The sequence below is a fragment of the Mustelus asterias genome, chromosome 23, assembly GCF_964213995.1.
Source record: "Mustelus asterias chromosome 23, sMusAst1.hap1.1, whole genome shotgun sequence".
Classification (NCBI taxonomy): domain Eukaryota; kingdom Metazoa; phylum Chordata; class Chondrichthyes; order Carcharhiniformes; family Triakidae; genus Mustelus; species Mustelus asterias.
The window spans coordinates 25,301,896-25,314,621 of record NC_135823.1 but is presented as its reverse complement, the minus strand read 5'-3'; the positions used below and the strand labels follow the sequence as shown (position 1 = coordinate 25,314,621).

General features: G+C 43.7%; 1 protein-coding gene and 1 pseudogene across 1 annotated transcript in view; both read right to left on the bottom strand.

Moving 5' to 3' along the window:
• Positions 1-7,624: 7,624 nt before the first annotated feature.
• Positions 7,625-12,726, bottom strand: part of arpc1b (actin related protein 2/3 complex, subunit 1B) — a 52,354-nt gene continuing 47,252 nt past the window's right edge. The window contains exon 10 of the mRNA XM_078240135.1: positions 7,625-8,104. Coding sequence (XP_078096261.1) covers positions 8,066-8,104 — 39 coding nt within the window. The 3' untranslated portion in view covers positions 7,625-8,065. The remainder of the gene's footprint in view (positions 8,105-12,726) is intronic.
• LOC144510968 (U2 spliceosomal RNA) lies at positions 8,708-8,914 on the bottom strand (annotated as a pseudogene).

The following is a 12,726-nucleotide window of genomic DNA, read 5'->3' as shown; positions in this document are numbered from 1 at the left end:
GGCAATGGGTGGAATTCTTATAATAACACCTCTTTATTTTGACAATTGCAGCAGTAACGAAGTACATTTCAAGTGTTGGTTGTTAAATAAATGGAAGGGACCATAGAATTTTTCTATTTTGCAGCTGTAAATTGAAAATGTGAAGGTTTTGCCTTTATATTTATTAAAGTTCAGTAGTTCAACATGATACAGAAAGTTAATTTGCAAGAATTGTCAAGAAGCAGTAGTGGTTTGCTGGAATTTGGCTATTTCCACAACTGAATGATGCAGGAGAGACCAATTTTATTTTTTGTTATATAGGTATAAAGTGGCTGGATCAAATCAAAGCAACAATGTTCTACTTACAATTCCTCTATTTATGATAGAGAAAAACAACACATTTATGACTCACACCTAATCAATGACCGATGTTATTCAACGTGTATCATGTTTGGGATTAGTACCACCAAAAGCTATTGAAAATCTGGGCAGTGGCACCAAGATGCCCCTTGGTCATCTCAGCGATGATATCCAGGAATCTTTCTATTGCTCTGCTAGTATTCATAGATGCCCATTGCTTAGAATCAATCAGTTTTAAAGATTCTGCAGCAGTAAGTAATGTAAATTTCGTGACAATGGCATTGAGGAAACCGGCTGCTCCAACTCCTCTGCAGCTTTGCAGGCAACTTGTTAGCAATTTCCTTTAAGCTTATGTCTGTGGCTGTGCTTAATAGAAGATTGCATCTGCCTAGAATTAACCCAGCATTGTTAACAGTTGTCTCATCTGCAATCCACTGTAACCCAAGGGGTATCATTTTGCAGGTAGGTGCCTTGCATGCCCTTTAACCGATATTGTAATCCAATATGTACAAGGATGTAATTGGTGATGCTAAAATGTTCCACTGTTTTGATGTGTGTAGCTGAAATGTTCCACTTTTATTGAAGTTTGTTTAAAGATTGACAGAACAATGTGAAAACTGCTTTGCTATAGTTGGCGTTGCAGCAGACATAATCCCAGTGCTGCATTCTTTTTCCCCCTGCAACTGCTTATGGGGTATTGAATCAAACCATTTTTTAGAAGAGGCTGCCTAACAATGTCCCTGAACTACTACAATGCTAGTGTTTCTGAAGTCTATATTAGACCAGCGTAACTTTCACAGCAATTTACACTGTGTACTGTAACAGCTGGAAACATATGATGATCAAACCTTGGGTGGTAAAGGGAGGCCAATCTCAGTTAAATTGCTGACAATGTGAAAACACAGGTAGCATTTGTTAGATTTTCTGTGCCCAATTGTTCAGAGTTTCTGTTTCCTTAGCAAATTAAGACTTAATATTTCTATATCGTAAGAATTGTACACTGCAGGGCTTCTCCAGTGGGGTGTTCAGTATGACACAGGCAACTGAGCCATTCAAACTAGAAATAATTCATTTGATTTGAATTAGCTGGTCTCAGCCATGGCTGCATCAAAGCACTACAGGTTGGCCTCAGGGTTCCAGGGCTATAGAAGGAAAATTCAAACCCAACTTCCCTGCTCATGATTGCTATCCAAAAAGCCCTACTTAAAATAAGGACACAATGTGAGGAGAGAATTGCGCTCAGCTCTGCAATAGTTTCTGTCCAAAAAGCCTGCCAAACGTCCAGACCCGCATGTAAACAGTAGCTAATTGGATGCAGCACAGGAGCCTGCCTTTTGAAAGTGGGACTGTACCTCAGCAAAGAATCTTTACCTTCAGGGGTTGGGGGCAAGGGCAAAGAAAGGGTAGGAGAGATAAACTAGCAGAGTGAGTGAAATCGAAGTGTATTCTGCGAACTCTGCTCACGCCTAACCAAATTACACACTGAACAGAAATGTATTTTGTATGTTTTAATCAGCCTTTAGGCACTGACATTTTCTATACTTATTTACTGTAAACCCAAGTATTTTTGTTATCTAAAAGTATGATCCCAGAATTATGATATACTTCTAGATTAGTTCTGCAGTTAACCCCCAAAAGATTGCATTTTCCATATGCTAACACAGCAACATCCTTCTGATAGCAAGAATACTTGTGGTGTATACATTTGTTTTATAGTACAAGGGCATCATTCTTATGAGATGTGTAGAATAGGTTTTTAACTTTGACTAAGTTGGATTGTTGCCTAAATAGGAAATATAAGCTGTGGAAGGGGATCTGTCTCCCATGGAAAATTGTTCCTGATTTCCTCATCATTTGACTCAGATTAAAGTTACAGTAACAGTTTTTGCCAGTTTAAAAATGAATTTGATAAAATTGAAGTGGTAAATTGAATAATCCGGTTTGCATCAGAGATGAGAGACAATGAATTTGCACATTTTAGCATAGGTGGCTCTGTATTGAAGAAAGGTTTCAACAGAAAATTATTAAAACAATTAATTAGCAAAAAGTGCTAGTTTTTGTTGCTATCTTTTGAACTGCCTCACTATAGGCTGATGAGTTTGAGTGCGTGGCTGTTATTCCCCCCCCCCCCCCCATTTACCTTGTGACTATGATGCCCAATGTCCAACAGATTGATCTTGAAGCAACTCAGTGAATAAATGCACCTTGGAGCTGACGGCAGTCAATCAGCAAAGAGGTTCCCTTGATCTATTTCTGATCTGTACTGAAGTGTCAGACTGCAACAAATCCTCAATGGATGTAGCTCAATTGATCTTGGTATCCTCCACTTAAGAGAGAGCATATAGTCCAAGGAGGCTTCTGTTCTTATTATCTGTTTATCTCTACACCATGTGTGAGATGAAAAAACAAAACCAGATGTCTCGGCCCTTTACAGCCAATGAAGTGGATGCCAGGTGAGATTTAGCTGTCACATTTTGGGTAAATCAGTAAAACTGTATTATGAAACACCTCGATTGACTATAGCCTATTGCCGGTTCAGGAAAATGTATAAGGAATGGTACCTGGGAATACAGCTGGCAGCTTTCTGACTCCTGTAACTGGGGGGAAGAATTCAAACCAAGGATTGACAAATAATCATTGCAACTGGATTAGGCAACCAGGGCTTGTGAATGGGAATGCAGCCATGTGCTTGCTGGGCTTAAGTGACCCATCAGGAAAAACATTAAATCATCATGTTTTGAACCAGTCATCCGTGCTTGCTTCAAAACCTAATAGCTCAGTGGTAACATTTTGTTTCATTTGCAAAGATGCTGCTATCTATCCTTTGTTGAGTCTGTGCTGATATATAAAGGCTTGTCCCTTGGAGGTGTGTTTGCATCAGCTTGAGTTGATGTCTGAGTGCTTCCTTGGAAAAGTGCAGTGGTGGCCACAGATGGCGTCACTGCATCACAGTTTAGTAAGCTTTTGTTCTCAGATTAATTAATTTGTAAGCTCTTTAATTTTGAACTGGGGTTGTTTTCTAATTGGCGGATATCAACGGTCTCGATCTACTCAAGTGTTAAAATCATTTGGATTGCCAGGCTATTGATAAATTATTTGATCTTGAAAGATGATAATGCCTTAACTCTTGGGAATTTTCAGTCAGCTTTGTCTAGCCTTCATGCAGAGTCAATAGGAACTTAGGAAGTTCTCTCCTGTGATCCCCATCAAAAACTCACCAAGAATGTATTTAAAAAGTAATGCAAGGATTTCAGATTTGGCATTTATGTATTTAGGTTTGCTCATGGTTTGTCTAATATCCTTTTTGCTTCTGTGCATTTTATCGTAAATAAATTTAACTGTGCCTTCAGCCTTTAGGCAGTAAAGAAAATTACATTGAATCCACAGCACAATTAGAAATGCTGGCTTTGACAGCACAGAACCCATGAATGAAAAATGTAATTCAACCCAACTGGTCTAGGGTCGCAGCAAGTTTCACATTCTTACCATGCTTTGGGTAAAGAAGTTTCTCCTGATTTTCTTAACCGATTTATCGGTAACCATCATAACCCCTAATTGTAGTTTCCCCATCAAGTGGAAACATCTTTCTCTACCCTATCATAATTAAAGCCCTCTGTTAGCCCACCCATAAGAGCGTTAGACCGTTCAGATTCTTGTAATTAGTCTGGCAGAGTGTTTTCTATTCTGAGAGTTGATAGAAATGTGTGATGATCATTCCACATATTCTCCAGTGAACAATTTAATGCAATTAATTGTCAACCCCGGGCTAGCCAATCCATGTGGATGTTGAATAGATTCACAAATTATGGAAATTGTCTGCCAACAAACAGGAGTGAAATGAGTCTTGTAAAATCAGGTGCTGGCTGAAGTGGGTGAATATCAAATTATTTGAAGCAAGCTTTAGGTACTCCATCTTCCAATGGACAGATAAATCGCTTGCAACAAAAACCAAAAATGCTCGAAAATCTCAAGGTCTGGCAGCATCTGTGGAGAGAGTATGGTGCCAGTGTTTTAAGTCGAGATGATCCTTCGTCAGAGCAAAGAAAATCAGAAGGGATTTATACTATGGGGGAGGGATAGTATATCCCTCCCCCGTAGTATATTTACAAAAGAAATGTAAATGATGATAAAGGTGGCTGAGGTGCTAAAAGTGTCCATGAATTGATTGGAATGTGTGAATGGCAGTACAGAGGTACAGATTGCTAAGGGACTGCCTGAGGAATGTGGCAGTTGCCCTGAAGGGCTAAGGAGACAGGAGAGTGGTGGTGGATGGCGATTGTTCAGGCCTCTGTTCGAAGAAGAAGCGAAGAGCTTTGAGGCCATCCTGGTGGGGAATGGAGGTGTAGAGGGATAGGACATCATGATGAGGATGAGGCGGTTTGGGCCGGGGAACTGGAAGTTGTTGTTATGGCGTAGGGCATCAGAGGAATTGCGGATGTAGGTGGGAAAGGACTGGACAAGCGAATGGAGTCAAGATAGTAAGAAATGAGTGGGGTGGTGCAAGTTGGAGAGAGAGAATTGAGGAGTGGAGAAATGGAAGTGAGAATGAAGGGTGATAAAAATGGAGGAATGAGATGAAAAGAAGAAATGAAATAAAATAAATGGAAATGGGGTGAAGGTGGAGGAGAGTGTTCATCCTCTGAAGTTGTTGAACTCAATGTTAAGTCTGAAAAGCTGTAAAATGCATTGGAGGAATCGCGAATGTAGGTGGGAAGGGACTGGACAAGAGAGAGAAAGGAGGAAATGAGTTTAGTGGGACAGGAACAAGCTGGGCCTACTGGGGCAGTCCTGTTTGTGGATTTTGGGAAGGAGATAGAAGCGGGCTGTCCATGGTTGGGAAACTGAGGTTGGAAGCTGTGGAGGGAAGATCTCCGGAGGAGATGAGAATCCTGGAAACAGTGGCTTGATGTTTGTTGGTCGTGGTCCGGGGGGAGGTAGGAGGAAGCGCTTGAGAGTTGGTACTCAGCCTCTGAGAAGTACGCCAGACAACAACAACATTGTCCTTGTCGGCAGGTTTGATGACAAAGTCAGGGTTGGTCCTAAGTGACCGAACTGCAGCAAGGTTGGGAGGGAGAATGCTGGAGGTGGGTGGAAGGATCTGCTGAACAGGGGGAGGGCTCCTGTCCAAGGAAGTGAGCACGGAGACAAAAGGCGGTGGATGAAGAGTTCATCATGCGGAGCACAAACTTCACTGAGGTGAGGACGTAAGGGTATGAAACAGTGTTCTTTGCTGAGTACAGCACAGCCTCAGAGGGGATGGTGAATAAGCAGCAAGGGCTGGGGTTAGGAGGATCCTGTATGGGTGTTGGTATCGATAAGTTGTTGGAGTTTGTGTTCCTCAACACCTAAAAGGAAGAGAAAAAGTTTCTTGTTAATGCATCTGAGATGAAGAATGAAATGAAACTGGGACCAGGGGACAGCTTTGTGAAAGAGCGAGTCGGTGCTGCTGGAGAGAGATATCGAGGGCGTGTATATGGAGGCGCAAGGCACTGAGTGTGGATCTCAAGATGTGACGAGAACAGCAACCTGAGGAGTGGTGTATGTCATGGAGATACCTGTAATCCTCGGCTGATCTCTTCATGGACTCAGTTCCACTTACCCACTCACCATAATCCTTAATTCCTTTGCTGTTAATCATAGAAACCCTACAGTGCAGAAAGAGGCCATTTGGCCCATCGAGTCGGCACCGACCACAATCCCACCCAGGCCCTACCCCCATATCCCTACATATTTACGTGCTAATCCCTCTAACCTACACATCTCAAAACACTAAGGGGCAATTTTAGCATGGCCAATCAACCTAACCTGCACATCTTTGGACTGTGGGAGGAAACCGGAGCACCTGGAGGAAACCCACGCAGACACTAGGAGAATGTGCAAACTCCACACAGACAGTGACCCAAGCCGGGAATCGAACCCAGGTCCCTGGAGCTGTGAAGCAGCAGTGCTAACCACTGTGCTACCGTGCCGCCCCTTGTTCAAAATCTCTTTGCCTTAAAGACATTCAACGAGGAGCCTTGGTTTTAACAGATGAAAGCTTGAAATTAGGAAGATCAATCCCTGGACCTAGAAGGTTAAGGGGTGATTTGATCAAAGTTTAAGATATTAAGGGGTAATTTGGGGAAAACTATTGCTGCTGTTGGGGGAAGTCTAGCTCTGTGGGGGGGCGGGGTAATACTCTTAAAAAAAATTTCAGGAATGAAATTAGGATCTCTTCTGCAAGGAGCAATTGATGCCAGATTAATTCATTTTTAAAACGGATTGATAGATGTGTTAGCTAGAGGTATTAGGGATTGTGAGGCACGTGGGGGATATGAAGTTAATTCACAGATTAGCCAGGCTCTCATTAAGTGGTAGAACAGGCTTGGGGATTAAATGGCCTTCTGCCACTCATTCTCATATTCCTGCAGTGCTGTTAGTCCATTCAGTTCTGACTGACACCACAAGGTGGCAGCAGATGATGGCTAATAGCTTGTAAATAATTTGCAACGATGGAGCTAATGGATTGAATGGAATCATGAAACACACAGGGTCGTCATTTGATCCATTGAACTATGCCAGCTCTTAAAGAGAGCTATTCAATTAGTCCCAATTCCCTTGCTGTTCTTTGGTGCCCTGCAAATGTTACTTTTCCCAAGATTATATCCAATTCTACTTTTGAAAGTTACTATTGAATCTCCCTCCATTTCCCTTTCACCCACATAACAACTCTGCTGCTTAAAAAAATCTTCTCTCCACCCCCTGTTCTAATACCAATTACCTGCAATCTGTGTCCTTTGGTAACCTATCCTCCCTGCCTGTGGAAAGAATTTCTCCTCGCTTACTCATCAAAAATACCTTTTATGATACAATTCTGAACACCTATATTGAATTTCCCCTTGACCGTCTCAAAATCCCTTGTGATACCGGATCCTGCTTGTCCAGACCCAACCCCCCCTAAAGTTCAAAGTTTATTTATTAGTATCACAATTAGGATTACATTAACACTACAATGAAGCTACTGTGAAAATCCCCTTGTCCCCATACTCCAGCACCTGTTCGGGTACACTGAGGGAGAATGCACCTATCCAGCAGTTCTTTCAGGCTGTGGGAGCAAACCCACGCAGAAACAGGGAGAACGTGCGGATTCCGCACAGACAGTGACCCAAGCCAGAAACCGAACCCGGGTCCCTGGTGCTGTGAGGCAGCAGTGCTACAACGCAGTATTTCACCTGTACTTCCAAATTCAACAGAGGATTTGTTTATCCACAACAGCAACCAGGAAAAAAAAGGAAAACTAAGAGGTGCGTGATTAATTAATTTTATTATTGCAAGAACTTTGATATAATTTCATCTTATGACCAGCAAAGACAGCCTGAAAATAATTAAACAGCCCAGATTCTTGCTCCGTTTATCAGTAAAAGAAAAATCTTAAGTTTAAATTGACAAACCCCTGAGGATAGTAACTGGGACTTGCCCAAGGCACCAGATGCAGCATTCAAAAGTAGAGCACAGAGTCTTTGCGAGGCAGTTCACTGAATGAGACTCCTGTACCTTTAAGAGTACCAGGTAATACTGCAGAATATTGTTAGGTACATGGATTCTGATAAAGGGTCAGACCCATTTCAACATTTTTTTTTGTTTGCCTTATCGAAATTGGTCAAAATCATGTTGCGTAAAGCGAGTGAGTAAGACTGGCAGGACAAGTTAAGGACTTGCAGATTTCCAAGAGATTAAGTCCAGTGGTTCAGACAATCTTCAAACCTTTCAAACCAGCCTCCAGGGTCTGTGAAAAGAAAAATAAGACAGGTTCAGAGTTTTTTTTTAAAATAGAGAGGCTGCAGCCAATGCCCTTTTTAAAGAAAAATGCTGCAGTTTCCAATTTTGGCTCCCAGAGCAGATTCAGGCTGGATAAATAACAGGCCAGATACCAAACAATGCTTCTCACATTATTCCCTTTTAAACACATTTGGGGACAAAAAAATCTCAACTTCCAGGAACAGCAGGATGTTTTCACTTTCCCAAACCAGCCTTATGAGATTTTTCAGCTTGTGCCAAATCGTTGAGCAGCTTTGCGCTGTGCTCCCAGTTCCAATAGTAACTCAATACCAGGTGCAGCCCAGAAAGCTGACACACAGGAAAGATTTGCTTCTTAATGGTGACAGGGCCCCACTGCACCATCTGGTGGCCAGATGGTTAAAGTCAGCACCATGGATTGGTTTTTAAAACGGTGCTGTAGCAGGAGTGGTATTTGGAAAGCACCAGATTTTTAAAAATATTTTTCCAATTCAATCAAATCAAATCCAATTCAGAGTCTCAACAAGTTGAGACATTTCAGATCCAGGCTGACAAGACAGGGCGAGCGACCAAACCACCCTGTCCTGGGCCTGATCTACATGAGCCAAGCTGATTGGAGAAGGGGGAGGTTCCTCCTCCAAGACTTGGGCTCATTTGCATCTTAGCCAAAAGGCTGAGATGCCACTTTTAAAAATTGCTTCATATGAAACATATGAAGCTTCAGTGTAACCTAATGACCTCAACCAAGTGCAGGCGATCCATACTACACTTGATCTTAGCCAAAAGGCTGAGAAGCGAGATTAGCTAAACCCAACGTGTGAACGGCCAAGGAACCACAACAAAAGCAGTTTTGTTAAATTCCTGTTAATACTGTCACAGTAAGAAGTCTCACAACACCAGGTTAAAGTCCAACAGGTTTATTTGGTAGCAAATACCATAAGCTTTCGGAGCACAGCTCCTTCGTCAGATGGAGTGGATATCTGTTCTCAAACAGTGCAAACAGACACAGAAATCAAATTACAGAAAACATAGAACATAGAACAGTACAGCACAGAACTGGCCCTTCGGCCCACGATGTTGTGCCGAGCTTTATCTGAAACCAAGATCAAGCTATCCCACTCCCTATCATCCTGGTGTGCTCCATGTGCCTATCCAATAACCGCTTAAATGTTCCTAAAGTGTCTGACTCCACTATCACTGCAGGCAGTCCATTCCACACCCCAACCACTCTCTGCGTAAAGAACCTACCTCTGATATCCTTCCTGTATCTCCCACCACAAACCCTATAGTTATGCCCCCTTGTAATAGCTCCATCCACCCGAGGAAATAGTCTTTGAACGTTCACTCTATCTATCCCCTTCATCATTTTATAAACCTCTATTAAGTCTCCCCTCAGCCTCCTCCGCTCCAGAGAGAACAGCCCTAGCTCCCGCAACCTTTCCTCATAAGACCTACCCTCCAAACCAGGCAGCATCCTGGTAAATCTCCTCTGTACTCTTTCCAGCGCTTCCACATCCTTCCTATAGTGAGGTGACCAGAACTGCACACAATACTCCAAGTGTGGTCTCACCGAGGTCCTGTACAGTTGCAGCATAACCCCATGGCTCTTAAACTCCAACCCCCTGTTAATAAAAGCTAACACACTACAGGCCTTCTTCACAGCTCTATCCACTTGAGTGGCAACCTTTAGAGATCTGTGGATATGGACCCCAAGATCTCTCTGTTCCTCCACAGTCTTCAGAACCCTACCTTTGACCCTGTAATCCACATTTAAATTAGTCCTACCAAAATGAATCACCTCACATTTATCAGGGTTAAACTCCATTTGCCATTTTTCAGCCCAGCTTTGCATCCTATCTATGTGTCTTTGCAGCCTACAACAGCCCTCCACCTCATCCACTACTCCACCAATCTTGGTGTCATCAGCAAATTTACTGATCCACCCTTCAGCCCCCTCCTCTAAGTCATTAATAAAAATCACAAAGAGCAGAGGACCAAGCACCGATCCCTGCGGCACTCCGCTAGCAACCTACCTCCAATCTGAAAATTTTCCATCCACCACCACCCTCTGTCTTCGATCAGACAGCCAGTTACCTATCCAATCGGCCAACTTTCCCTCTATCCCACACCTCCTCACTTTCATCATAAGCCGACCATGGGGGACCTTATCAAACGCCTTACTAAAATCCATGTATATGACATCAACTGCCCTACCTTCATCAACACGCTTAGTTACCTCCTCAAAAAATTCTATCAAATTTGTGAGGCACGACTTGCCCTTCACGAATCCATGCTGACTATCCCGGATTAATCCGCATCTTTCTAAATGGTCGTAAATCCCATCTCTAAGGACCTTTTCCATCAATTTACCAACCACCGAAGTAAGACTAACCGGTCTATAATTACCAGGGTCATTTCTATTCCCTTTCTTAAACAGAGGAACAACATTTGCCATTCTCCAGTCCTCTGGCACCATCCCCGTGGACAGCGAGGACCCAAAGATCAAAGCCAAAGGCTCTGCAATCTCATCCCTTGCCTCCCAAAGAATCCTAGGATACATTTCATCAGGCCCAGGGGACTTATCGACCTTCAGTTTATTCAAAACTGCCAGGACATCCTCCCTCCGAACATCTATTTCCTCCAGCCTATTAGCCTGTAACACCTCTTCCTCAAAAACATGGCTCCTCTCCTTGGTGAACATTTGAAGAAAAGTATTCATTCATCACCTCGCCTATCTCTACTGACTCCATACACAAGTTCCCACTACTGTCCTTGACCGGCCCCAACCTCACCCTGGTCATTCTTTTATTCCTCACATAAGAGTAAAAAGCCTTGGGGTTTTCCTTGATCCGACCCGCCAAGGACCTCTTGTGTCCCCTCCTAGCTCTCCTAAGCCCCTTTTTCAGCTCATTCCTTGCTAACTTGTAACCCTCAATCGAGCCATCTGAACCTTGTTTCCTCATCCCTACATAAGCTTCCCTCTTCCTTTTCACAAGACATTCCACCTCTTTCGTGAACCATGGTTCCCTCACTCGGCCATTTCCTCCCTGCCTGACAGGGACATACCTAACAAGGACATTCAGTATTTGTTCCTTGAAAAAGTTCCACTTTTCATTCGTTCCTTTCCTTGACAGTTTCTGTTCCCAACTTATGCCCCTAATTCTTGCCTAATCGCATCATAATTACCTCTCCCCCAATTGTAAATCTTGCCCTGCCGTACGGCCCTATCCCTCTCCATTGCAATAACAAAAGACACCGAATTGTGGTCACTATCTCCAAAGTGCTCTCCCACAACCAAATCTAACACTTGGCCCGGTTCATTTCCCAGTACCAAATCCAATGTGGCCTCACCTCTTGTCGGCCTATCCACATATTGTGTCAGGAAACCCTCCTGTACACACTGCACAAAAACTGCCCCATCCGAACTATTTGACCTACAAAGGTTCCAATCAATATTTGGAAAGTTGAAGTCCCCCATGACAACTACCCTGTGACCCCTACACATATCCATAATCTGCTTAGCAATTTCTTCCTCCACATCTCTATTACGATTTGGGGGCCTATAGTAAACACCTAACAACGTGACCGCTCCTTTCCTATTTCTAACCTCAGCCCATATTACCTCAGTGTGCAGATCCCCCTCGAAGTGCCTTTCCGCAGCCGTTAAACTATCCTTGATTAACAATGCCACTCCTCCACCTCTTTTACCAGCTTCCCTACACTTAGTGAAACATCTATACCCCGGAGCGTCCAACAACCATTCCTGTCCTTGTTCTACCCACGTCTCCGTAATGGCCATAACATCGTAGTCCCAAGTACCAATCCACGCCCCAAGTTCATCTACCTTGTTCCGGATGCTCCTTGCATTGAAGTAGACACACTTCAACCCACCTTCCTGTCTACCGGTACCCACCCTTGACCCTGATACCTTCCCCAATACCTCACCACCCTCACTGACTTCTGGACTACAACTCCTTTTCCCACTCCCCTGACAAATTAGTTTAAACCCCCCTGAAGAGCCGTAACAAATTTCCCTCCTAGGATATTGGTGCCCCTCTGGTTCAGGTGCACCCCGTCCTGTTTGTACAGGTCCCACCTTCCCCAGAATGTGTTCCAATTATCCACGTATCTGAAACCCTCCCTCCTACACCATCCCTGCAACCACATGTTTAACTGCACTCTCTCCCTGTTCCTCAACTCGCTATCACGTGGCACCGGCAACGTACCAGAGATGACCACATGTTTCGTCTTGGCTCTCAGCTTCCAGCCCAGCTCCAGAAATTCCTGCTTTAAATCCCCATCCCTTCTCTTACCTATGTCATTGGTACCAATGTGTACCACGACTTGTGGCTGTTTCCCCTCCCCCTTCAGAATCCGGAAAACACGGTCTGAGACGTCACGGACCTTGGCATCCGGTAGGCAACATACCATCCGTGAGTCTCTTTTGCTGCCACAGAACCTCCTATCTATCCCTCTAACTAACAAGTCCCCAATTACTATTGCCCTCCCGCTCTGCCCCTTACCCTCCCGAGCCACAGAGACGGACACAGTGCTGGAGATCCTCTCACTGCGGCTCACCACTGGTATGTCATCCCCCTCAACCATATCCAA